This window comes from Cervus canadensis, chromosome 6 (assembly GCF_019320065.1).
Source record: "Cervus canadensis isolate Bull #8, Minnesota chromosome 6, ASM1932006v1, whole genome shotgun sequence".
Lineage (NCBI taxonomy): Eukaryota > Metazoa > Chordata > Mammalia > Artiodactyla > Cervidae > Cervus > Cervus canadensis.
In genome coordinates this window covers 40,338,371-40,366,341 of record NC_057391.1, presented here as the reverse complement: position 1 = coordinate 40,366,341, position 27,971 = coordinate 40,338,371, and the positions used below count along the sequence as shown (strand labels likewise).

The 27,971-nt window shown below is 42.9% G+C and overlaps 2 protein-coding genes and 1 non-coding gene across 3 annotated transcripts in view; 2 read left to right on the top strand and 1 right to left on the bottom strand.

Annotated features, from left to right (window-relative positions):
• Positions 1-14,356, top strand: part of PYGL (glycogen phosphorylase L) — a 51,385-nt gene extending 37,029 nt beyond the window's left edge. Inside the window, exons 20-21 of the mRNA XM_043471652.1 lie at positions 90-262; positions 12,822-14,356. Coding sequence (XP_043327587.1) covers positions 90-262; positions 12,822-12,825 — 177 coding nt within the window. The 3' untranslated portion in view covers positions 12,826-14,356. The remainder of the gene's footprint in view (positions 1-89; positions 263-12,821) is intronic.
• On the bottom strand, positions 262-23,237 carry ABHD12B (abhydrolase domain containing 12B). The gene is made up of 13 exons (XM_043471653.1): positions 22,791-23,237; positions 17,599-17,726; positions 16,406-16,508; positions 14,614-14,733; positions 12,682-12,712; positions 9,237-9,282; positions 9,004-9,133; positions 8,552-8,589; positions 6,962-7,041; positions 2,929-3,011; positions 1,784-1,862; positions 1,065-1,183; positions 262-964 (listed from the first exon to the last, which is right to left on the bottom strand). The coding sequence occupies exons 1-13, from the start codon at positions 22,850-22,852 to the stop codon at positions 937-939; spliced, it is 1,047 nt and encodes a 348-aa protein (XP_043327588.1). The 5' UTR covers positions 22,853-23,237; the 3' UTR covers positions 262-936.
• A 2,805-nt stretch (positions 23,238-26,042) lies between these two features.
• On the top strand, positions 26,043-26,149 carry LOC122444380. The gene has a single exon (XR_006270223.1). It is a non-coding gene; the product is annotated as a U6 spliceosomal RNA (small nuclear RNA).
• The last annotated feature ends 1,822 nt before the right edge of the window (positions 26,150-27,971 follow it).

Sequence of the window (27,971 nt, the reverse complement as noted above, 5' to 3'; positions counted from 1 at the left end):
ATGATACTTGGATGTGCTTGGCCTGATGTCTGTCATACAGCCGGGTGTGCACTCAGGCCCTGGGCCTTAGATGCATGTGTCATTTACAGAATCCAAAGGCCTGGAACATCATGGTCCTTAAAAATATAGCCGCCTCGGGGAAATTCTCCAGTGACCGAACAATTAAGGAGTATGCCCGGGACATCTGGAACATGGAGCCTTCTGACATAAAGATTTCCCTGTCCAGTGAACCCAGCGGTGGAGTGAACAAAGCCAATGGAAAGTAAGTCGTAAAATGTCCTGAGAGAAAAATAGCTTCTTACTGGACTTGAACATTTTTACAACATTCTTTGATTTTGTTTCATCTTGTTAAATAATAATCTAGTTAAGTATCTCTGGGAATTGGGAGGGAAAGTGTATGACTCTGCTAGGGCTAATAAAGTGTCACTTCAAAGGCTATATGAGTGCCATATCTCTCTATTTTGTAGCAGATTGGGGAGCAGACTAGGACTTTCCCCAGTGCTATTCGGAAGGCTAGAAAACAGCTTGGAGCTTTTTAATGCCTTTTAAATTAACTAAACTGAAATACCAATTATTTAACTATTGGAGCATCTTTCTTATACTGCTGTCTAGGTCCAAATCAAAGACCACCTTATCCACAAATATCCTCAGAATGTAGGTAACTGTACATTTTTAGATGGGATCAAATTTTTACCAAATTCTCATCCTCCATGGTGATGTTCCTGCATGTTCCCCAAAGGAGACTATGATAAGATAAATGAGAACATCCCATAATACCCAACATCCATGCTTCCTTTCCCTTACTAAAATGGCAGGTGACTTATAAAAATGTCAGTAAGTTCAGCTCACTCAAGCAGCCCGATACAGTTTTACATAAAAAGTTCACATCACAGCTGGTGTCCAGACCAAGTCTTCGCTCTCTGCTGTTCTCAGACTTCACGCCCACTGCTGGCTCAGGAAATCTCTGCAGGAAAAAGACCTCGATGATCTTACATGCCTTCCCCACCACGTGGTCTTAAGTAAGCCAAAGCAGCCCTCACTGCATTTAGCAAAGCAACTCTTACCTCACGATATGTAACAGTGCAGAGCTTTTACAAAGGGAGTTGTGTCGGAAGCCAGGAGGAAAGATCACCATCTTCACCCTCTCTTTGTTCCTATATGCATTGTGGGCAATTTCATAGAGCTGCAAGGGGCAGAAAGACAAGGACTCAAAGGCTGATCCTTCAAGCTGTTGTTTTGTTTTTCTAATCTAATTTTCCTGAAAGGGTACAGAAACAACTGTCTTAGGGAGTTAGTTCCATTGAATTGGTGATGTGGCACCCTCCATATCTCAGGGTGGCTGCCTGTATAACCAAGGAAGGCAAGTTGCACAGCACACAGAACAGTGACAAGACCTCATCGTACCCCTGGCCATACCTCCCTGCAGGGGGACAAGGAACTGCAGTGGACCCCGACTATTTGTCTAAAAGAAAACGAACAGCATCCCTATTTTTAGAGCCACTGCAGGAAAGACTGCCTGGAAGTTCCCAGAACATTCTAGGATCTTCTCTACATTTGCTGATCCAGACCCCAGATGGGGAAGCAGGATCCCCCACAAACACTCCTTTGAGCTGAATAGCATAGCACGCTGATACTTATTGTATACACCAGCCAACACAGCAACTCAGGATGCACAGAATCCCTTATAATATCAGAGACCCTTCTTTCGGCACTAATCAAAGTTTGGCTGGCTGAGAAAATGGTGAAATTAGTATGTTTCCATCAGCCACTGAGCTTAGTATACCTTTTTTCCAAATTCCAAAGGTACCGTTTTGTCATCCTCACCATGTATGATGAGAAGGGGAGAAGACAGGAATTTGACACTAGGAACAAGTGGAAGAAAAGTATTCAGTTCAAGAAATACATTGAGATTTCTCCTCTTTTAAGTTCAGGCTTTAGCAAAACATGAAGTTCACCCAAAATAAAAGACACTCTTTATATCCCTCCCAGGAATAACAACTTCATATATAATAAGCTTCATATAGTGACATTTTTCTTCCAGCCAAGATTCTTCTATTTACTCATATAATTTAATCAGGTATTTAATTTATTCTTATGTGATTTTTTAAAATAACAAAAACTGAATTTGTACAGAATTAAAAGAACTTCACTTTTTCCTTATTCTACCTATTTCATAATATGTGGAATGTTTTAATTAAAATTTTTTTAAAAAATTAACAAAACCAGAAAATAATAAGAACTACCACAAGACCAAAGAGAACTCTTTGTAGCCATTTATTTACATTTCCCCGTAAATGTACAGGATGGACATGAGATGTTAACAGGTTTGACTAGCTTCCTGGTCAACTTCCTATTTGCTAATTCAAAAAGGCCATGACATGAAGAATGGCAAAAGCCCTTCCTTGGCCCCTCCCAAATTCTGATACCAGCCACCCCTGCCACAGTGACTCACCGCTACTCCTCAGGATGTCAGATTCCTCAAGTGTGTTGAAATAGGAAAACACTGATAACGACTGCCTGTTTACAAGCACTCTAGATTCTCCAACTGTGAGAAGCTAGCTTGCCACAGTCTAGTCATTGGACTTGCTGTTGGGTAGTCGGCTAGATGGTGTATGGATTTTGGTTACATGGGGAATAAGGCCCAGAAGTCGGAGATTCCTCCAAGGAATGCTAGGTTAGACCCTACAGGACCTTTAAAAGATCCTAAAACACCATAAACTACAAATCCCTTCATAACTTCAGAGAAAAGTACTGAATTGGTAAAGTTATTAAGTTAGACCTAAACATAATACCAAACACTAAAAATCTGTAGACACTTTACCCCAAATCCTACTGCCCATCTAACAATTCTCATCTACCTATTCAGTAAGTTACATGATAATTACCCCCCAGAATCTAATAAAGGACATCTTTACATGATTAACTTACTTTTCATCATTGGGGAAGACTAGTTTGTCTTTCCTCAGGGAATCCATAACTGACCTTAAAAATCCTGGAAGTTTCCGGTAAATCTATTTTTCAAAAAGAAAAAAAATTAAAATATGGCCTAAAGCTATGTCATTTGTTCGAGGTTCTCACTATGAACTATAGTAGTATAGAGTGTAGTGACTTTCTAAATATACTAAACTTTTTTGGAAAACATAACTTTTATGATTTTAAAAACAATTCACATTACTTTCACTTTCACACTTTGGAAAATACAAGAAGGAAGAAAAACAAAATCACACATGATAAAGTAGACAGTGCATGGGGCTTCCCAGGTGGCACAGTGGTAAAGAATCTGCCTGCCAAAGCAGGAGACTCAGGTTCTGTCCTTGGGTTGGGAAGATCCCTTGGAGAAGGAAATGGGTAACCCACTCCAGTATTCTTGCCTGGAAAATCCCATGGACAAAGGAGCCTGGCAGGCAACAGTCCATGGGATCACAAAGATTCAGACACAACTGAGAACTAATAGGTTCACATTTTCACATTTGGTAGAGAAATGGGTACAAAATATGCAGGTTGAGGCCAATAAAGACAGACTTCTGCTTCACAGTTTGGACGTGAGCCTGCTGCTTGCGCGAACCCACGTGGTTCCCCAGGGTCTGTCTGGCCTGTATTTCTGGCATGGCTGCAAAGCAAGGACCCACATTCAGGTGCGGTCTGGAGATCCTAACACTGCTTCCCTTTCCCTCCCCTCCTTTGCCCTTATCAGTGCTAAGGGCAAGATTTCTTGTCTTCTCTTTTCTTTGTCTTTAGTTCTTCTACCCCTGGAATCAGGACTCCTCTGATGAGAGCTCAATAAGAGAAGTCCTTTAGCAGTTCATCTCAGGTTCCGGAGGAGGGAGGAGAAAGTGGGTTTCTTTCTCAGTTCATCCACTCCCGTGATCCCTCACTCCACTCCAGCCAGGGGTGCCCCTCGGGACTTACAGGTCCAACTCCCCTCCAGCCCAGACCACAGTGAGGGGCTCCTAGTTGGTCTCCCTGCCTCCTCTCTATTCTGGAATTGCACCAGATAATTTTCTTTAAATCTGCTGTTACAGATTGTGGGGAGTGGAACTCTATCTATTTAGAAAAACAAACAGCTCCTATCTTGGCTGCAAGGCCATCCACATCTGGCCACAGTCTTTCATCCCAAAAGCTGTCTGCCAGGAGTTAGAAAAGATAGGACTGAGTCCTGTTTCCTCCTTACAGGGTGAGTGGCAATCGGGCAGGCCACTGAGCCTCCACCTCCCTCAGCTCTCCGTGGAGGCAATGGTGCCAGACTCAGGTGCTGTGAGGATTTAAAAGGAGTGCAAGCTCTTACATAGAGGTCCTCCACGCCTCTCGAGTATCTTATAAGACAGAATCGCCCCATTCTGGCCACATGCCTTGGCTCACCTTCTCCCCTCCTGTCTGTGTTTCCTAACTGCTCTCCCTCTCCCTCACCTCGCTAAGAAATGAGCTTAGATCCTGTCTCCTTGTAAGTCTTCACTGATCACACTTGTGCACAAGACCGTTCTCTTCCCTGAATTCTCCTGTCCCTGAGAATTACTGTCCCTGAAATTACTGTTCTGGGCCTCCCCCAACACAAGCTTAGTCTCCTGTGTACCTGAGTGGGAAAAAGAAACAGGCGTTTGTTGAGTACCCATGTTTTACATGATTATTTTACTTAATTCAAAAATACAAATACACAAAATCCCTATGCAGTATCAACCTCATTATAAAAACAGGAAAAATACAACAAAGGAAAGTGGTTTACCAAAGTCATAATTGGTTAATGGCAGAGACAAAATTTGAACCCAAACCTATCTAGCTTTATGAAGCCCAGAGTCTTTTTCCACTATGCCATGCTGCCTTCCTATTCCAACTAACTGATTCCAAAGTGATACATGGAAATCCATGTCATTACTTTATATCCCTATCTCCCCAATTGCAGAAAACTTCTTAAGGGTTAGGACCTATGCCTTTTATTGTATCTATGTCTCACACCACCTACACTTTCTTATTCAACAGTGCCTTACCAACGGCACTCCACTGCTAATAAAAACAACTAATGGCCACTGAGTGGTTACTCTCTGTCAGCACTCTTACACGTGCTTTTCATATGTGAATTTATTTATCCCAGTAATCTTGAATAGATTTAACAAAGCATTAAAAGCTTAATTAGCCCAAGGTTACATAGCTGTTAAGTGACACCGTGGAGAAAAACCCAGAAAGTCTGACACCAGAGCCATGGTTCTTAAAGAAAATATATTAAAACCTTTCTGTGAAGGTTTCAGAGATCTACCAAGGCAGTGAGGTCTTCAGTGGTCCAGACCCCAGAGAGAAGGGATGCCCAGAGAGGTGAGCCTCACACTCGACACCACTTTGCTCCTTGAGACAACTGCCAAGTCAGAAGAAAGCCAGAAAGTAGAGGCAAAAGAACACAGATGAGATGACACAAATAGAAAACACAGTAAGAGCCGAATATAATTACCATAAACTTCAGACTAAGGGTTACATCTGAGGTGAGGCTCACTGCTCTGAGAAGTAACATTACCGGAGACTTCCAGGGTGCCAGGGGTGCTAATTTCTTGACTTGAATGGTGGTTACATGGAGGTTCAGTTTATAACTATTAAATCATAGATGTCTCTATTATGTTCAATTTCAGAATTAACAAAATTTCAAAAAAAAAGTCAATGGAAAACTTGTATCTAAACTGTAACATGTCTACAGGCTAGTGAATTTATTAGTAATTATTCAGAGTAATAGTAACAGATGTTCAATTAACTGTCTTTAATATTTAATTGTCTGGAACCAATTTAAATGGTTTATTTATTGAATCTTAAATTACTTAGCATTCAGTATTTTGGATTGTAGAGGGGATTCCTGTAATGAGTTGAGCTTAGAGGGTACAGACATTTTAAGATTATGTGGTTCTGTGAATGAATGAGCTGTCCTGTAATGAGCTGAAATAGTTAAGCAGATTACAGAAACTTCTATGATGATTTACTGTATGAGAGATTCCAAGGGTAGACAGTTGGATTTAAGCACCCTTAAGATGCCTTCCAACAGTAATCAACAATTTGCAGATTTGGGCTACATGTCCCCTCTAAGAATCTCACCGCTTTCTCTCTCATTTACTAACATTTATATAGAGGTATTCATGGGGTCGCAAAGAGTCAGACACGACTGAGCGACTGAACTGACTGACTGATATAGAGGTATAACTGTAAGCAACTGAGCATGAGACATGGAATGAAATTATGAAATTAGCTAATAATGGTAACAGGTACAACAGATAAAAAAACCACATCTTGTCAGTCAATTTTTTCTAATTCATCTTCTTGGAAAGATGGTCTTCTCCACCTGGGATGCCATGCAAAACCTTTTGGCAGCTTCTTGAATTCTTTAGAGACTTTCTTATCATAAAATAATGAAAGATATGTGGTTGACATTTATAGGGCTAAATATGACATATGAAAGGTTTATTTTTCACTTTGAAAAGGGACAATAAATAAGTGAACCAAAGACAAGTCTATCTATTAAAAAAAATCATAAAAGAGAAGAGGTGTAATTTAGTTAATTGGACGAGGGGTGGTGAAAAAACCTTTAGCTCTTAATAAGCCACTGAAGGGCTTCCCAGCTGGTGGTAGTGGTAAAGAACCCGCCTGCCAATGCAGGAGACATAAGAGATGTGGGTTCATTTCCAAGGTTGGGAAAATCCCCTAGAGTAGGGCATGGAGAAACCCATGGACGGAGGAGCCTGGAGGCCTACAGTCCATAGTCCATAGACACGACTGAAGCGCCTTAGAACAGCACATACACAAGCCACTAAATCTACTAGAAGGAAATAAAAGAACAAAAATACAAAAGCCATTGTGCCCTCCTTTAATAGTAACTGGCTACTAACCTATCACAAGTTAGAATAACTTAGAAATATATAAGACTAGTTAAGAAAGGGAAAATGGTTAATAAACAGCCTGCCTTTGACATCTTGTAAAGATGTATGAGACTCACCTTTAACAAGGGATAATTGATACTTGCAACCCATATGTTGGTAAATGGAGCTTCCAGGATAATTGCATCAGCTGGGAATCCTTGAAAAATAATAAAAAAGAAAGAACTCCCCTACCATATTTAAATACTATCTCTCCTAAATAAGGGATCCTCATCTTGTACGTGAACTACCTGCATCAAAATCATTTGTGAATCATAATAAATTGTTAAATTTGTGAATGCAAAGTAATGACCCCACACCAGACTTCGGTGAGAAGTCAGGATCTTAGGGGTGGGAAATGTGAGAATGGGCATTTTTAACCAGCACCGCTAGAGATTTCATTTCTGTGCACGTGATAAAGAAAATCACTACCTTTAAAACAAGCAGATTTTCATGACTTGGATAATTTAAGAAAGCAAAGGATTATAGGAAGGGAGAGTGTTCTGCAGAAGCTGATTAGGTTGTTTTGGCCAACACTCTGAGAACAAAAGATCAAATACTGAAGTTACCATATGTGGGCTTTAAAATAACTTATTGACAGTAACAAATGGTAAAATAGTGAAATAGTTATCTTACTGCCACTCTAGAACTCTATGCCCAGTAAAAATATCCTTTAAAAGTGAAGATGAAATAAAAACATTTTCAGACCAAAGTTGAAAGAATTCCTCACCAACAGACAGGTGGAAGAAAAGTCCCAGATGGAAGCATAGACATGTTAGAAATAATAAAGAGTAAAAAAAAGGGGGGGTAAATCTAAATATTGACTTGATAACATAAGAATAATAATGTTTTATGGAGTATGTGATATAGAGAAAATTAAAATACATGGTAGCATAAGTTGGGCACTTAATGGATTTTAAATGTTCTAAGATAATTACATTATCCAGGAAGTGAAGTATTCATTTATGTGGGAATTTAGTTCAGGCAATACAGCACTGTCAACACTAAAGGAGCCAGGAGAGCTTAAAGGAGCAATGAAATGATGTTTGCTTTATTTCCATAAGTAATTAAGATTGTGTAGAGCAGGTGACACGCTTTAAAATGTTTATGTAACTCACCCTGACCTTAAAGTTTAAGATATAATGCAAGTGATTACAAGCTTTCAACGCATGTCAGAATCAAATCACCTAGTCCTATTCATAGAGTATCTAGTTCATGAAGACAGCCAGGATCCAAGATACCTGTGTTTATAACAAACACCCCCAGCAGATTCTGATAAAGGCAGTTCTCAGAACACTTTGAGAAACACTGACATATTACATAAGGAGGGCTGCAGAAAGCAAGTCCTGCCTACTGTTGCATAAAGTATAATTTCCCCCTTCTGTAGCAGATTACTCCATAACAATACTTATTTATCACTTCACATGATTGCTCTTTTAAGGTAGTTTTAACTCTTTCCTTAGTATTTACTTTTAATTTCATGCCTCTGAAAACCAGCTATTGCTTTATATTAAATACAAAAAAAGAAAGTTCATTACATTATCCAAAGCTGCCTAAAGTTGGGTGCTTGTAGGTATCTCTATGTTCAGATTGTATAGAATAGTCTCTTCACTGTTTTTATTTTCCCATCTCAAGCCGAGAAATTATATCATGTAAGCATTTTATCATACCCTTCTCTTCTAGAACTTTTGCAGCATTTGTTGCAACTCTGTAAAGAAATGAAAATTAGTACATGTGAAGCAGTGACTTAACAGTCAAGTAAACAGTACAAAATGCAACTTCCAATATGAGCATCTGATGAAAGCTCTTGACCCTCAAATGCACATAAACACAAAATCTTGCTCAGGATTTCAAGGGATTCCACTGGCCCTAAAGAAGAATCCTTTCACTTAAAACTCTCAAGGAGAGTTCTGGAATGGGCTTCAGTGTCATAGATAGCCATAGAGTTACACATCCCCTTGAATTACAAACAAGCACACTGAGGTATAAGGCCCCTAGCCACTTGTGGAACCTGAGAGAAACTGTCTCCTAGCTCAGGGGTCCTCCTGCTGCTCACTGCTGCCTATCATGTGACACTAACGCCCCAAGGGTCCACCACGACCCATCTTCAGACCCCACTTACCCTGTCCCCAGAGAGTGGCCCCAGAGGCACACAGGGGTGGGACCACTTCTCGCCTTGGTCCACTCATAGACACAAACTGCATCTGCAGTCAGTCCATCCTCCGTGGGTGTACCCGTCGAGTCCCCGAACCCTGCCCACGAGGAAAGGCAAACAATATTACTACCTCCAAAATGAGGGCCATCAAAAGGCCCCTGCTTATTGAAAAATTTTTGTACACTGTTCTTAACACATACCTCTGTAGTCAACAGACAAGACATGAAAGCCGCCATTACTCAGCACCTGGATGACAAAGGAGCTGTTATCACTTTAATTAGGAGATGCAAACAAAAAGGTGGTCTCACCTCCTCAACACTTCCATAAGCCTGGTGGTCATGGTTAATAGGTAGAGAAAAGATCCATTTCTGAAATCTGGTGTTTGACTTCAAACTTAAGATCAGACTCAACAGGAAAGAACAGCAGAGCAGGTCACACAGCCTGGGTCACACCCTAGCTCCGTCACTTACCAGCTATCTGACCTTGGTCAAGCCACTTAACATCTGTGTAATCTAGTCTAAGAAGTGAAAAACAATACTTTCAGGATGGTTGGAAGATTGCATGAGATGATGTATTAAAGTACCTTGGGGACTTCCCCAGTGGCCCAATGGTTAAGAATCTGCCTGCCAATGCAGGGGGCACTAGTTCAATTCCTGGTCCGGGAAGATTTCACATGCCACAGAGCGACTAAGCCCATGCACCACAGCTACTGAAATCCATGCAACTGGGAGCTTGTGCTCTGCAACAAAAGAAGCCATGAATATGAGAAGCTGGTGCACTGCAATGAAGAGTAGTGCCCCTGCTCGTTGCAACTAGAGAAAACCCACACACACAGCAAGGGAGACTCAACAAAGCCAAAAATATAAATTAATAAATGTAAAGCACCTTGAAAGTGTTAAGTCACTCAGGCATCTCCAACTCTTTGCGACCCCATGGACTATAGCCTATCCATGGAATTCTCCAGGCAAGAATACTGGAGTGGGTTGCCATTTCCTTCTCCAGGGGATCTTCTGACCCAGGGATTGAACCCAGGTCTCCTGCATTACAGGCAGGTTCTTTACTGTCTGAGTCACATAGTGAATATCTTTTGTAGGAACTTCCTGAAGGTAAGAATGCTACATAGAGTTGTAGTAGAAGCAGTCAATAATGGGAAGATATTCGTATTAAGTATGAACAGATAAAGAGTTAATATTGATCAAAAATAAATCACTTGATTACATGAAACCACTTTCAAGCCCTGAATAGATAAATGAGAAAAGAATATAAAAACATAATTTTAAATGAAGAAAATACAAATGACAGATGACGAGAAGGGAGATAAAGGGGGACAAAACTTTACTATGCAGGCACTTTTAAAGTTTTATTTAGTTCTCACAACAGTCTTAGAAGGTAGGTATTATCTGCATTTTACAGATAAAGAAACAGGGTCTTGGAGAACTTAAGTACCTTGTTCACACAGATCCAAATGGCCAGAACTTGAACCACAGCAACAGAACCAAGATCACACCTGGGCCTGCCTGGGTTCAAACACTGTGCTTCCCCCCCAGACATAGATGTGGGAGAAAAAAGAGAAAAGTGAAAGTGTTAGTCGCATCCAACTCTTTGCAATGCCATGGACTGTAGCCCGCCAGGCTCCTCTGTCCAGGGAATTCTCCAAGCAAGAATACTAGAGTGGGTTGCCATCTCCTTCTCCAGGGGATCTTCCTGGCCCGGGGATCTTCCTGGCCCAGTGATCAACCTCCGGTCTCCTACATTGCAGGCAGATTCTTCCCTGTATGAGCCGCCAAGGGAGCCTTTAGATGTGAGACCCTGAACTTCAAATACAACTGAACTAATGATGAAGAAGTAAATGAAACTTTTTAACATTTAAACTACATTCTTTCCAAATAAGTTATCTAAGACACAGGGCAGTTCAGCATCCAGGGAAGCTGGAACACCCATGTGTTGCTTGTGGTTCCATAAGTTGAAGAACCACTTGACAACTTAAACAACAGATCCTACTCCCAAGAATTTATCTCCAGGAAAAAATTCCAAAAGAAGAATAAACTACCTGCTTAAAGTTTTCTGTAGCAATACTATTCTAAAAGAATTTAGGAAAAAATATTGTATCAAAGAGCAGTAGAAATATTTAAGTAAATAAATAATTGTCTATAAATAATGGAGAATGAGCACCCTTTAAGTTGGTAACTATGACATCTATGGGAAAACATCAAATAATATTCTTAATAAGTAAAAGAGCACCACATAAAATTATATATATAAATAATCAGTAACATAAAAACTTTATAGAGATTAAAAACTAGGTGGGAACGGCACATAAATGAAAACATTTACGTGCTGTATGATTGAAGTGATGAATGAATGAATGAGAAAGGGGGAGAGAGAAGAACAATTTAACAATGACTTAATTATTAAAAGAAATTGCCTATCCAAAGGAAACAATGAAGAGCTAAGGAAGTTTGGCCAGGCTGGAAAATGATGACTATGGTCTGTGGAATCCAGAATCTGCCCGGAGGAAGAAGTCTTATCATAGCATCCCTACACATCCCACCCACCACCAGGAGGATCTGGCTACTCTTCACATCTACACCTACGACTCTGCTCCTTTCTATGCACATAGGAGACATACAGTTGAGCTTTGCCAAGAGTAGAAGGGGAAAAAAATACATATTCTCACAGTCATCAGCATCACACCCTCCCACTTGGAAAGTACAAAGAGTGGGGTGTAGAAAGCAAACCTAAAAATTAATAGGCATCATCACCCCCGGCAAAATGGTAATCCAGCCCACCCACCACACAGGGTGATAGAGAAGGGAGGAATAGACAGGAGAGGATGACCCTGTCTGAACAGGGGAAGGGGGGTGAAGATGGTACTAGAGTGCTGAGCCTGGCAGGATTCTGGACCCCATTCATGCTGTTAAATCAGGAAAGGGCTCTGGGGTGGGAACTGGCTTGTGGGAGGAGAGATCAGGTCCTGGGATCAATAACTAAACAAGCAGCCAGATCACCTGAGGGAGGGATTCCTAAAGACCTCATGAGAGTGTGGGAGGGCTAAACAGTAGCTCGCCAGCCAGCTCTGAGTCAGACATAGTGAGGCGGACAGCCTGCCATCTTCCTTACGCTGGGAAGTGCAGGGGCCGCCCCAACAAACCAGAGCAGGTACCAGGCTGGTGAGGACACCAAGTTGTGGCTGGCCACCTTCCCTCTGCTGAACTTTTTGTGGGGCCAAAGAAGAGCCTGAATGACGTAAGAGCAGACATTCTATGTCTTTATCCCATACCACAGAAAGGTTGCTCCTGGTAGAAGGAGTAGCTTTTGCACTTAATATATTTTCTCAACCAAGCCCTCAGAGAAAGCAAAGAAATGTGTCTTCAATTCCTTCTGGTGATGAAAGGAACAAATCCATGCAAGTGTTTGAGACTCAGAGACATTGACATCTGTTTCAATCCCCCAGGGTCAATTTAGGAAAAGCAGTGCATTCAAGGGACTGTAGGTCCCAGACACCACCACCCGCCCCCTTGCCCCCACACCAGGGAGCTCTCAGGAAATAACCTGGCTGTGGGCTAAGGAAGACCTTAGGGCTGTAGCCCAGAAGAGAATAAATGGAAATGTAAAATTGGTGCCTTGATGCCCCTTCAGACATACCTTTACTAGCTTGAGTCTATGAGAAGCTGCCCTGTAGAGAAGGTTTAAAAGAAAAGGTAAGAATTAGGAATTACGATGACACATTCAACAAAAATCACTATCATGCTGCTGGCATCTGATCTCACTACTTTCTTTTTCAGGTAAGACAAATAAATAACCAGGGGAGAGGGCACTACTTCTTGGTGCCGGAGCCCCCATGCCTGCATCAGGGTGAACTCCCTGCCTTCCCCACGGTGAGCACCGCCTGCCCAGACCACTAGCGCTTCACAACATAAGCATCTGATGAACTGCTGACCATCCATCTTCTTGCACCGCTGCACAGCAAAACCTATTTCTCAGAATACTTCTAGAAGCTAAAGGAACATAAGTCCCAGAAAGTGGCTTTTCAGGAAAAGGGATAACATAGCCAAGTTCACTAAAGTAAGATCTGCCTACATCCTGTCCGCTCTGCCATGAGGGACATGATGAAGTGAGGACAGAAACTCATAACCCTGGAGGTTCAAGAAACACTTTCTTCCAAATAACAATAGTCTGCTCTCTATGAACCACACAAAAGGGAGAAAAAGATGACTCAAAAGATAGAGGAGTCTTTAAAAACCATTTGAATTTTTAGAGCCACATTTCTTAAATATTAGTGAGTCATGAAACCCTTGGAACCTGTGATTAAAGCTATGGACCCACTGCCCTGAAAAATGTATCTGCTCTTCAAATTTCATGTACAATTCAAGGTTGGGAGTTCACAGACCCTCTGGGGCTTCTACAGATCCTAAGTCTAGAACCACTGTTTTCATCTAGGTTCCCTGTGACCTGTCATTTGGCCTCCTTCCAGCTCAGTACTGCTGGAAGCAAGCTGAGACTTCAGGACAGAGGAAGGTAGCTAGTCCCGAGCCAGAAAATCTGGGAGAACTGGGGGCAAGAGCCAATTCACTCAGAGGGCAGACGTTGATAGTGTGACCCACAGGACACGTTAAAGAAAAGTACATTGTAACACCGTACCCAAGTTTGCACAACGGGAATAATGTTAAACAATGTTGAAAAATGTTGGTTTCACAAGAAATCTCTGTAAACGTGACTCTGAGGCATAAACCTCAAGAAAGCCCCCTGAGCAAAGGCAAGGCTTGAGAAAGCCATTGTCTGACACAAAAGACAGTGAGTAAAAGAGACAGAGGCGAGGGAGCTGAGGGGCAGAGTCCAGAGCTTGTCACTGAGTTTGAAGTGTCCCCCCCCCACAGAGACTGGGCAAGGTCTGTGGGTCTCTGAGGAGCATCACCCCTCCCCCATGCTGAGAGCCACAGTCAGAGCCAATATTAGTCACCCACCGTAATGACACAGGCCCACAGAGGGGCTGGCAGCGCATCAAAGAAGAGTCAGGCTTCCAGGAGGCACTCTTTGTTATAAAGCAAGGTTGGGATGACAGGAGTGGGCTGCGGCATCAATATTCCAGGCTAGAATTAGTCAGGTGGCCCCCCAGAGCCTGGGATCAGAATTCTAGGGGATCTCTCCTGGAGATCATACATTTGATTAAATCTCCATGTGGTTCTGTGAGAAGACCATTGATGTGGAAACTCTTCTTTATCCTGCATACCGCATACATATTTCCTATCAAGTCATCCATGGCTTCAGTTCATCATCTCCAACACTCTTACAGAATAAAGCAACACTGCCTTCTTTGAAATCAGTATCCACATTTTGAAGTTTGTCTCCCTTTCAGGTAAGGATCCACATTATTCTACATATGGAATATATAGATTTTTTTTTTTTTTTTAAAGAGAAGCCTATTGCTAGAATACCCTCAAATTCCAACAAATGGAAACAAATGTGTGGAAGGATGCTCACAGAGTTAAAAACAGCTCTGCCTTTCATTCCCCCACAGGAATGAAACGCTCTTTTGCTCTCTTTGAGGGAAAAAAAAATACAAGCAAAGGCACTGACCTGTGTTGTGCACTGCCATGAAGATAAACAATAATTGGGTTGCCATCACAGAGGGCTGCTTCATACCAGCTCCGGCCCTTCCCCTTAGCATCCTCCCCCCGGCAACTGGGAACCGTGTGCCTGAAAAGTAAGGCAAGGTTTTAGCCAGCATGGACATAGAGGAGAATTCTCTATCCTCACCAAAAGTCTAAAACCTCCTTGTGTCAATCAGATACATATTTATGTATATGAAACATATTATATACAAAACCACCTGGGAAAGCCCATATTAATTATTAGAATATATAATAAGTTATAGTTTTATATGTAAATATTTAATCTATTTATATACAAAAATTTATCTGAGTAATATATGCATGGGCTTCCTAGGCAGCCCTACTGGTAAAGAACCCACCTGCCACTGCAGGAGACATAGGAGATGCAGGTTCGATCCCTGGGTCAGGAAGAGCCCCTGCAGGGGGGCATGGCAACCCACTCCAGTATTCTTGTCTGGAGAATCCCACGGACAGAGGAGCCTGGCGGGCTATAGTCCATGGGGTCACCAGGAGTCAAACACAACTGAAGCAACTTAGCACGCACACAGGCAATATATGCACATGGTACCAATTAAAATATAACACCACGAACATCTTATAATGAAAATTATTACTGCCCTGGCTCACCTCCCCCATGCCCAGGGATAACCCCTTTTAACCATTTACATTTTAGTTCTGATTCCTACACCAATTATGCTTCCAAAACTGCAATTCTTAGGTGTGGCTTACTGAAATGCAATCTATTGGGTGGAAACCCGTAAAAGATAATAGATATTTGCCACCTGCTATGGGTTTGGTTGAAGAAACAAGCTGGAAAAAAGTTAAAGGGAAACCAGTTTGGGTAGGAGAAAAGAACTTAAATATGAAATTAAGCTATTCTTCTCAAGAAACCGAGTGACCTTGTGATTTTAAACACCTGAGTGAGCTCTAGTCCCCCCGCCCCCAACTTGTTAAATCAATGAATGAACTCTGATAATACAAATACTACCATAGACACTGGCCACATGATGATGAATCTTCAATCCTCCAATCACTTAGAGGCAAAAAGTCTGACATCAAACCCCCAAGGCCTCCGTACCAAAAAGACAGGCATCACTGCCAGCTAGATAAGTGGTCATAAGGACAGTTGACTCACTCAGCCAAGGGCGGATGGGGCAAGAGCAAAGAATAAAAATATTTTCAAATTCCAGCACTGTCAGTGGGACTGCATCCTACAGATTAGAAAAAAGTTATGTGAACCCATTTTGGTTCCTAAATATTCCACGATCACATGTTCAAACTCAGGGAGGTGAAATATACAAGAAGGCAATGGGAAACTGGCAGCCAAGAACAAGCAGGTAGAACCAAACAGAAGAAAATGTTGAGATTAGCACAGCAAGACAGACAGTAGGATGTTCATGACCTTGTTGGACAAATATTTATGGGGTGCCTTTGCCAAGCACCATGCTGAGCAATGAAAACCCACTAACCATGCCCCCACCTATGAAGTTACTGTCTCGTAAAGAAGACACACATTAATCAGATAATCACACAAGGAATAAGGCAAGGAAGAGAACGACCCAAGGCACCTGAAAAGTGAGATTCTCGAAAAGCAAATTCAAGCAGGTCAAATGTCAATACAAAGGGAAAGTGTGTGGAACAGCTTCCTCCAAGGAACACCGACCTCGCCACAGCAAGTAACACAGCACTGCTCCGCTGTGCCCTGTAACATCATCACCCGCCCACTAAGCACCCCAGTGTCCGACCAGCGCACTCACCAGATTCCCAGAATTACCCCAGGTTCGACTTTGATGTAGAAGTTCACCGTGTGAGGAATCTTCAGCTCTGGTTTCTTTAAATCCACAAGAAATGGTGCTTTGACTAGAAAGTAGAATTCATTACCAACTCCCAGAATCGAAGTCCATGTCGTTTAATCACAATCCAAAAAAGTAATTAGCCTCATGTTTGACATGTTTCTAAGTTATAAGCACTACACTCAATTCTGAGCAAAGTATTTTATTTTATAAACTAGGACGAGCCCGCAAAAGAACTGACCCCACAAATACTCTAAAGCTAGACTTAAAAATAGCACCAGTGTGGCAGCCCCTAATAGAGTTTATTCCATTTTATCCCTGTTTCAAGTGAAAAGCAAAGGAGACCATTTACCTAAAAAATAAGAGGGTATTGAGTTTGGGTAATGAGTTTGGGGGCAGAGAGGTTTGTTTTATTTGGTTGGATGTTTTTCCTTTGGCTGCACCGGGTCTTAGGTGTGGCTCTCAGGATCTTCAGTCTTCCTTACAGCATATAGGATCTGTAGTTGCAGCATTTGAACTCTTAGTTGTGGCACGCGGGATCTAGTTCCCTGATCAGGGATCGAACCCGGGCCCCCTGCATTGGGAGCATGGAGTCTTAGCCACTAGTCCACCAGGGAAGTCCTAGTAATGAGCGTTCTGCTACTTACATCATGCATTACTTTTGCACTAAGTAAAACATAGTCACTAGCCATACACCATGAAATGTCCAAGATCAACATAACAGAGACACGCAGGTGACAGCACTGTCTGTGACTAGAAGAACTGTCTATCACGCTAACACAGCATTCAGTAGAAACAACACAGGAAAATAGATTTCTCACATCAACCTGTCTCTCTCTAGGGATACAAGCAAAAAGAGGAGGTGAGAAGGTACAGAATACAGAAAGCACTAAGGTATCCAGATTCACAGCTAATTTGAAGGCTGAGCTCCAGGATTGAAATCCCACCCACAAGGCCATGGTTTGCTGTCTATCCCAACAGTTCACCAGGATTCATCCTAGACCCCAAAAGCAATATAATTAGGTTTCAGACAATTTAAGTCTAGCCACAAAGATGCTGACATATCTTTCTTACTATGTCATAACTGTAAGGGCAGTGAGTTCTTTAATTGGGAAAATATATATATAAAGGCAGATTCACAAAAGGTACATACTTACAAAAGTTTACAAAAATCAGCATGTGCATCAGAGGAGGGCAAATGTGTTCTTTTAATGATTTACTTGTAAAGCTGTCACACAGAGTGGCAATTTTCCTTCCGAGTGTGGAACAGGAGTGTGGGAAAGATCTGTAAGATATTGTGAAACAAATAAGGTATTCAAAATCAGTCCAAGTTTTGTCTTGGTTTGTTTTTCCTTTTAACGTCCAAATCAAATTCCACAGACTGATACTGGGAATTACAGGCAAACTGGCATTTAAGCAAAATCCTTTACAGAACTGTGTGTAATTAGGGCAGATCCAGACCAGGCACTATGGGAGAACCAGGAGAGGAAAGGACAATCAAGCCCCCAGTCAGCTGCTCAAGCCCCGGTATGATGGGATAGGAGAGGTGAGGACACGGATGCACCCAAGTCAGACTTGCTTTCTCAGTGTACCCCATAGAAAGCCAAGATGGACCCCAAAGTCGGCAGGAAACAGGGTTCAGACTGTTCAACAGCTGCTGCAGTTTTTAATCACAATTCAGTGCTGTATGTGCTAGCTATTATTAGTATTAGCCTAAAGCTGTGAATGAATAATCGTCAGATTCCCCCCTCCTTCTGGCTGAGTCTTGGGGAAAAAATGAGCCAATGCGAGAAAAAAACCCACTTCTGAGGTGAGTGGGGTCGTGAGGAGCAGGGTGGAGTGCAGGGCAGGACCTGATCAGGTGATGGGACACGGGGTGAGTGGTGCAAGGGGAGCCACACACATCTTGTTTATTCTACTGTCCCATTGTCATGAACCATCCAGACTGGGAGCCACCAGCAGACAACTTATGATTTTTCCATGAGGGCTCACTCAGGCCACCTGTCTCTAGTCACATCTCCCATGAGAGTTGAGCATCTCCTGAACCTTTTAGAAATAAGGGATACAGGAAGTCACTGTCACCACCTTCCACTCCAGTTTTTGTTCACATCATTCCTTAAATGAATCCCTTTCCCTACTGTGAAAGGTCAATGGGAAGACCATCGATGTAATCAAATTATGAGGTTGTGGGGGGCTGGGAAGCATGTGTGATGCACTGTTTCCATGTCCTGATTTCTCTGCTAGACCAGAGGCATCTTAGAAGACGTTACATGTACAGGTTAATGTAGTTTGCAAATGAAGAGACTGAAAAGTCTGTGACCTCTTCCCAAGGTCACAGTGCCAATGAATGGCAGAGCCGCGTGAATCCAGAGTTGCATGATGATCTCCAGTGAGCTGTCACAATCCTGGTGAGTTCTCCTTGTCATCCTTGAAGCAAAAATGAGCCCCAAGAACGAGGCTGGGCTCTAGCCAAGTCCAGTTCTTACAGAAAGTTATATCAGGATCCTTTTCTCTTCTGCATCCTTGCCCCTCTCAGGGTCCCTCCTTCCTCCCACTCTCTTCTTCCATCCTGTTCCCATATTCTCAGAAGATACCAAAAGCATCAAAGAAAGACCTCTAAAAAAATTCTCCCTGTAGTGTAATAACTTAAAAATCAGTGCATTTATACATATTTGGAAAAGGCATGGAGGCAGAAGATAATGAATCTCTAATGAATTTCCAGCAATTCTGTGGGGAGCAGAAAAGATAAGCAGGCTAAGGGTGATGGACAGCTCTTCAAATACATCAGCCATAGGCAACTGCATACCCATAAAATCAGCAAAAAAGAAATGAAAATGATTGTTTCATACTTTAAAATAGCCTCTGTGAAGGTGGTTGGAAGGAGAGGACGTTGTTATTCCAATTTTAGAGATAAGATACTAAAACCCAAAGAAGCCACTTTGAGCCACAGATCAAGCCCAGACAGACAGGCAGAACTGAATTCTTATGCTCCCTTCCAGTTGGCTGGATCCGGTTTTCTTTCTCCTGACTCTCTGAACTCCCGCTACCCTGCATGTTAGTCTCCCACTAAGTTGCCTTTTGAAGGTAGCAGGGTGCTTGGGAAGCAGAGGCAATAGAGGGAAATATGCTTCTGTTTTTAAAGAATAATTCATACCGGACCCTTCTCTCAAATAGCTCAAGGCACTTCTCTGAGAAGCGCTGTGGGAAGAGAACACAGTGACCAGATCCCTCCGAGCATCAATAATGCACAGCCGCTCCTTTTAACTATGGGGCTGTCAGTTTGACTTCCCCTAGATCAATAGGGGATCAAAAGTCACCAGTGGCTAATAGACCTTATTTGAGCAGAGGATGCGGTTTCAGTCCAATCCTTGCTCACGGCCAGCACATCAAACAGCCACCTTGAAGCTTTGGTGTTCTTTTGCCTACCCTTTGATCAGCTGTGGCTGTAACTGCACAACCTCCCACAGGGGCCACAGAACCTAACTGGATGATTCTTACCGGCGCTGGAAACTGAGCTGCTACAGAGCCAATCATTCTTGCTTAATGCTCAGAAGTACCAGCTTTGGGAAGCCCAACTCTGACCACAGTTGGCAAGACAACAATTCCAAATGTTAAGACATGCTGCACAGGCATCCTGTGCCCATTCATCCTACCAACACATACTGATCACCAAACACCAAGTTACCTCTTTCTCCTCCCTCCTTTCCTCCCAACCAGATCCCCTCTTTCCTTCACATCCACTCAAGTGTCCCTTCTTTTTCAAATCTTCTCTAGACAGATCTTCCCATGGTGACTTATGCTCTCTTTTCACCCCTCCCACTAATTATAGTCAGGGCCAGAGTTTGACCCTTAATTCTTTGCTGATCTTTTTTCTCACTATTAGCCCTGTATCCCCAGTGACAAGAACCACGTCCCAGCTAATGCTGCTTTTACTTTCCACTCTGCCTGGCACAGGGCTGTTGCTCTTTGTTGTTTAGTTGTTCAGTCATGTCTGACTCTTTTGCGACCACATGGACTGTAGTCCACCAGGCTCCTCTGTCCATGGGATTTTCCAGGCAAGAATACTGGAGTGGGTTGCCATTTCCTTCTTCAGGGGATCTTCCCAACCCAAGGATCGAAACTGTGCCTCCTGCATTCCAGGCAGATTCTTTACCACTGAACCACCAGGGCAGCCTTGGGCTGAGTGCCATAAATATCCATTGAATGACAGGTTGAGAACAGAAAAGAGTGTATTTCTTTTGTAAAGGAGAAGTATGCAAGGCTTATTGGTAGCTTTGGGGGACAGGGAAGGGCTTCCTTCTCTTTTGAGTAGGAATGTGAGCTCCCCAAGAGCAGGGGTTTTGCCTGTTTTATTTATGGCTGTGTGCCCAGAGCCCAGGCAAGTATCTGATAGCGAGTGGATGACCAATACACTGGGGAGGATGGAAAAGTTTGTCAGCCTTCTCATGGGGATTTTCTAAGTACCATTTCTAGAAATGTAAAGGCTGGAAGTGAAATAGGGAGAAATAAAAGGGAAAATAGCCCTTTGAGTTCCCCCAACTTCTTTCCTGAGCATGGTTTCCATTTTTCTAACTCAAAGAAAATCAGCAGCAAGAGATTTACTCTGCTGGGCCCATCCATGTTAAGAAGTGACTACATCTGATGAGACTTTTGTAAGATAAATCCATCCCCAAGGCATTAAAAAATAATCACTGTAAATATCATGGTTAAATGTTCTCCTTGAATCTCATGACACATCACAATAGATCCAGGGCTACAGGCCATCCCAGGCACACACAGAACCCTCCAAGAATGTTTGCTGATCTAACCAGGCTCCATGAAACAAAAAGGATCTAAGATGCTGGATTTCAGTCTGCGCCTCAGTCTGACCTAAATTAGATCAGTAATTTTCAGCTCGGATGAAGAAATGCTCAAGTATTTTATTCTTTCAAGAAAACATCTCAAGACTTATTTTTAGTAATTAGTATTTAGAAATAATAGGGAATTCCCAAGTGGCACAGTGATAAACAATGCAGGAGAAACAAGAGTTTGATCCCTGGGTTGGGAAGATCCCCTAGAGGAGGAAATGGCAACCGCTCCAATATTCTTGCCTGGAAAATCACATGGACAGAGGAGCCTGGCAAACTAAAGCCCACAGGGTCCAAAGAGTCAGACATGACTGAGCCACTGAGCATGCACACATTTAGAAGTAACAGAAGATCCCACCTCCCCATCTCCACTCCTCTATCAACAAAATGGGCTGTTCTCTAAAAACGCAAAGCAGCTTTGATTCTCTGTCAAATAAGTGTTAAATAACCAGTCACCCACTCTATAAAGAACTCAAAAGTAAAAGGTGGTAAATGCCAGCTTTCCCAAAACAGCTGTTTCAGGGATGTAAGGCCCACGATTGTGAAGTTTGAAAAATGCAGCCAGTCAGGACATTGGGCCTGGTGTTCAGATCTGATACAAAAGGGGGCTCCAGCCTGCACTGGGGAGCCAGGGAGAGCTGCACTCTGCCCCCTGCCCTCAGCCACAGCAGGAAGAGAAGACAGGGAATCAGGGTTGTCTTAGCCACTCAGATGTTCCAAATTGAGGTCTTCTATGCCTGGATGTGATTCTTGAATATTTTGTAGTCAGCAAAAGTTAAGCAAAACAAAACAAAGGAATACAAAGAAGAAAAGTAAACTAAACTGCCAACACCTTCCCACACCAACAAAACAATAAAATACCCAGTCTCTTGGGTCTGGGTTCTCCAACCAATACCTAGATTCAGTGCAACAAGACTTGTGACAGGATTGCTTGCTGGTCGATTCAGGTAGTCTTAAGATTACTGCTCAAGCCAAGGATTCATGGAAGCAAGAAAATTTAAAACCTGCTGACCTAGACATTTCAGATTTAAAGGATGTAAGAACTTGGCACAGGCGATGCCAAGTTATGGTTTCGAAGTACTGTGCATCTCTAGCATCGTGGAGAGGTCTTCCTTTACTCCACGGCAGAGTTCACACTCAGGGAGGTGGTTTTCTGACCCTTCCTATCTATCCAGATAGGCCCTTGGTCTAACAGAATGCCATCCAAGACAACAACACAGATTATTATTGTCACTAATATTATCCCGCTGTGAGTAAAATGTCAAGGTAATTAAGAGATTGATATGGAAGCCTGAACCAGCTCTCTGGAACTCCATTTCGGAAGCACCAAAGGGATACACGTTCCTGAAAAATCGTAGGCTTGAGTCTCACTGGCGCTGGTAGGGGCTGAGGAAACAGCCGTCCAAGAGCCCTGGGGGCCTGCAGCCCCCCGGTCCGCGCCGGGTGGTACCTTCCCTGCCGCATCCCGGGCAGCGGGGCGTACAGCGCGCCCGCCCACTCACCGCAGGTTCCGCACGACCATGTGCCACCACGCGGCCACGGAGTCCCGCTCGTCCGGCTCCATCCCGCGTCGCGTCCCGAGCCGCCACCACAGGAGCTGTCGCAGGCAACCGGGAGCCGGGAGCCGTGCCCCGGCTTCCCTCCTCCCCCGCGAGGGCGGCGACTACCCGGGGGCCCTGCGGCGGGTGCGGCGGGGCGTCCTACTCAGCGCCGGGCGGGGCGCGGCCGAGCCGGGCTGCCTTCGCGCACCCTCGGCCGCACGCAGTGATTTGTGATAGGAACAAGTGACCTACTCTTCCAGCAGGCCACGCGCGAATTCATTTCTGTTTTATCCTATACGTCTCTGTGTGCGCGCCCTGCGTGGAGTGAAATACATTTCTTACTCTGACAGTAATAAAAGTCTGAGAGTCACAGCTTTAGAAGGCCCTCCTAAAGAATATACGCTTTCCTCCACTTTAACCCCCATTTTTTCTTTCTCCCTTTTGTTTTCCCCCTTTTCCGGAATCTTCCCTTCCCAACCCCCATCTCTTCCTTCTCCCTCCCTCTCTCTCCCTCTCTCTCTCTCTCCCTCTCTCTCCTCTCCCTCTCTCCTCTCCCTCTCTCTCTCCCTCTCTCTCCCTCTCTCTCCTCTCCCTCTCTCCCTCTCTCTCTCTCTCCCTCTCTCTCCCTCTCTCTCCTCTCCCTCTCTCTCTCTCTCCCTCTCTCTCCCTCTCTCTCTCTCCCTCTCTCCTCTCTCTCTCTCTCTCTCACACACACACACACCTGTCATCATTACTATACTAAAAGTATCTTTGGCTCCCTTCCATTGACTACTACTTTATCTGTCTGCAGGGTTATGAACTACACAATTCCTCCATGTGTCCAAATTCACCACCTTCTTGGTGTTTCGTTTACCTAGCAGCAGGTAGCAGAAACCACTCCCCACCCCTCCACTCACCCCTTTTGCAACAGAAGTTGAGGCTTTGAAAGATTTGGTGAGGAGGCGCTTATGCTTGCATAGCACACTGTCTCCTGGGAGCAGGAACTGTCCTCCGCTGGAGCTGTTCCAGGGAAGCCACCTGGCAAAGTGTGAGGATAAGGGGTTAAAAGGGAATAAAATTCCATTTGAAAGCAATTTGATGTCAGCACCAAGACTACATCTGGGAGGCAAGGGGCAGCCTCCTCAGAGGGAAAATGTGGTCTCTAGTGTGTCTGAGCTTTGGAGGCTTTGCCAGTTGAGCAGAAGGCACAAGGCGGGACTGCTCACCCACAGAAAGTGCAACTGGCCAGTCTGGAGGAAAGCACCAAAAGGCGGTTCCCTTGCCGGGCTGGACAATTTCAGATAAGTGGTCAGAGGAGGGGGAGCTTTCTTCACTGCTTCTTGGAATTGCTCTAGGAATGTCAACTTTTGGCTGCACATCAAGATAGAAGCCGAATCAGATCAGGAAGGACTAAAGGAATCTAAGCCTGATTGATGAGCCAGCTGCAGGTGGGTCACACCCTGCGTGGTGAGAAAGGTTATGCCAGCAGGAGACTCCATCCCTGGAGTCATTCATCAGTGGGTCTGGAATCTCCGAGGTCTTATTCTGGGGAGCTCCAGAGGATCCCCTGGGGCATGCCCTGTGGAGGTGGAAGGATCAGAGATGGGGGGCAGAAGGGGAGGGAGAGAGAGCAGATGCTGTTGGTCCCAGATTCTATGTCCATCTGTTTATTCAGGTTGAAAGCTCAGAGGCCTATGTGCTGATTGAGCAAAGTTGTAAGCCCCAAGTCTATGGAAATGTTTGAAATGCTCAGCAAAATCTCTGGAATTAGAAATCACTATGGCCCTTTTTTTTTTTACTTTTTTTTTTTTTTGGCCCATTTTTTTAAAAAGACTGTATAAATTAAAACCCTAAGAGAACACAGCCTGGTACTCTGTGATCTAGAGAGGTGGGATGGGGGAGGGGAGGAAGACTTAAGAGGGAGGAGATATATATTATAGTAAAATTATGGCTGATTTGCCTGTTTGTACAACAGAAACCAAAACAACACTATATAGCAATTTACCTCCAATCAAAAAATTTAAAAAAAATTTTGTTCTGGTAGAAAACTTTCCCCAGTGTTAATAGTCCCTTTTCAAAAGACACATACTGTAAGTCAGAGAGCAGAGTCTCTGCAATGATTTGGCAAAATATAAAAAGCAAGTGATTCATTTATTCATTAAGCACCTATTTCCTGTGTACATGTTAGGTGCCAGGCACCACATTTGGTGTTACAGGGACACAAAGCAGAATCCTGTCTGGCAGACAGACTTACCTGCAGATAAAAAGATAGCACAAAATAGGGATTGAAGAGTGCCCTCAGGACAGAAATCAATAAAGTTGTGGGGAGGGGTGTGCCAAGGCCTGGATATGGAGAAAGGGGTTGGCTGCAAAGGGACATGAGGGAACACTTTAGGCTGCTGGAAATAGCCTATCTCTCAAGTGTGATGGTGATTGCATGACTGTACACGTTCCCCAAAATTCACTGAATTGGAAACCTTCCAAGGTTGAATTTGACTAAACATAAATTATACCTTCAAAAGCCTGACTTATAGAAGAGTGACCTAAGAAATGCACAGATAAACTGCATAAGTGAACATTCCTTTCTGATGTCGTAGAAATGGCGAGACAAAGCTATGGTATGAAACCGATACTGAATGTTATTTGTGCTTCTAGTAGGAAAAAAGATCCCACTTAGAGATAGATTAATTTTACCACCTCAGATTATTCTAGAGGAAAAGAATGTCCCAAACAGCTGTCCCATACAGCTGTGGCGGTAAACCACTGGTGAGACAGCGTTTGAGGAACGAAGACCTGGCAAGCAACAAATCACCGATTTTTCCATTACTTGGAGAATGTTTTTTCTTGAAAGGAAAATATTTAATCACTTTGAATTTTCTTCTTTTTTGTGCTTTGTGCTTAGTCACTCAGTTGTGTCCGACTCTTTGTGACCCCATGGATTGCAATCCATCAGTCTCCTCTGTCCATGGGGATGCTCCAAGCAAGAATATGAGTGGGTTGCCGTGTCCTCCTCCAGGGGATCTTCCCAACCGAGAGATTAAGCCCACATTTTTGCATCTTCTTTTATTGAGATATAATTAACATATAACATTAAATCAGTCTCAGGTGTACAATATAATGATTCCATATTTTTATATATTTTGAAATGATCACCACATTAAATCTCATTAACATCCATCACCATAGTTATAATTTTTTTTTCCTGTGATGAGAACCCTTTTAAAATCTACTCTCATGCTCACTTCGACAGCACATATACTAAAATTGGAACAATACAGAGAAGATTAGCATGGCCCCTGCGCAAGGATGACACGCAAATTCATGAAGCGTTCCATATTTTGTTTCCCCCCCTCCATATCTATCCCCCATAGCCACATCCATAATCTATTCATGTCTATCAGTTCAGTTCAGTTCAGTTCAGTCGCTCAGTCGTGTCCAACTCTTTGCGACCCCATGAATCGCAGCACACCAGGCCTCCCTGTCCATCACCAACTCCGGGAGTTTACTCAAACTCATGCCCATCGAGTCGGTGATGCCATCCAGCCATCTCATCCTCTGTCGTCCCCTTCTCCTCCTGCCCCCAATCCCTCCCAGCATCAGGGTCTTTTCCAATGAGTCAACTCTTCACATGAGGTGGTCAAAGTATTGGAGTTTCAGCTTCAGCATCAGTCCTTCCAATGAACACCCAGGAGTAATCTCCTTTAGGATGGACTGGTTGGATCTCCTTGCAGTCCAAGGGACTCTCAAGAGTCTTCTCCAACACCACAGTTCAAAAGCATCAATTTTTCGGTGCTCAGCTTTCTTCACAGTCCAACTCTCACATCCATACACGACCACTGGAAAAACCATAGCCTTGACCAGACGTACCGGTGCTGTAACTCACTCATAAGCAAGGTAACTTAACCCATCGAGGGCCCCAGGATTCAGTCTGCAATTCCTCCTCCAAAAAATAAAAGATAAAAAAAATAAAATCTACTCTCTTAACAATTTTAAAATATACAATACAATATAATTAACTGTAGCCACTAAGCTGTATATTACATCCACAGGATTTATTTTATAACTGGAAGGTTGTTTTGTATCTTTTGACCCCTTTACCCATTCATCCATCCTCATTCCCACCTCTGGCAGAAGCAACCAGTCTGTTCTCTGTATGCATGAATTTAGCTTTTGTTTATTTTTAGATTCCACATATAAGTGAGACCTTTGTCTTTTGTCTTTCTCTGACATATTTCACTTAGCATAATACTTTCAGTGTCCATCAATGTTGTCACATATGTGGCAAGATTTCCTTCTTTTAATGACTGAATAATATTCTACTGTGTATATATATACATATATATATATATATATATCACATATTCTTCATCCATTCATCCATTGATGATCACAGCTTGTTTCTATGTCTTGACTACTGTAAAGCTACAATGGACACTGGACACATATCTTTTTGAGTTAATATTTTTAATTTCTTCAGATAAATACCTATAAGTGGAATTGTTGGATCATGTGGTAGTTTCATTTTCAACACCAATTTACATTCCCAGCTGGGCATAAGGTTTCCCTTTTCCCCACATTTTCACTAACACTTCGTATTTCTTGTCTTTTTGGTAACAGCCATTCTAACAGCTATGAGATGATATCTCATTGTAGTTTTGATTTGCTTTTTTCTGATGATTAGTGATGTTGAGTACCTTTTTGTGTATCTGTTAGCCATCTGCATGTCTTCTTTGGAAAAATGTCTGTTCAGATCCTCTGCCCATTCTTTTTTTTAAATAAACAGCTTAATTGAGATATAATTCACATACCATAAAGTTCACCCTTTTAAAGTATACAATTCAGTGGTTTTAGTATATTCACAGAGTTGTGCATTTATCACCACTAATTTTAGAATACTTTAATTCACCCCAAGAAGAACCCCCATACCCCTTGCTGGCTCATATGGTAATTTTATGTTTAATTTTTTAAGGAACTATTAAATTGCTTTCCAAAGTGGTTACATTGTACAATCCCACTAGCATGAGCCCTGTATAAAGAACTGCCTTGCATTTTCCCATTCTCGTCCTTTTCACCCTTTCTCAATTCCATATATAGATAGCAGGGTATTAAAAAAAACACTCATGCTGTTGAGATCAAAATGAAACGTTAAAGGGAAGTTTGAGG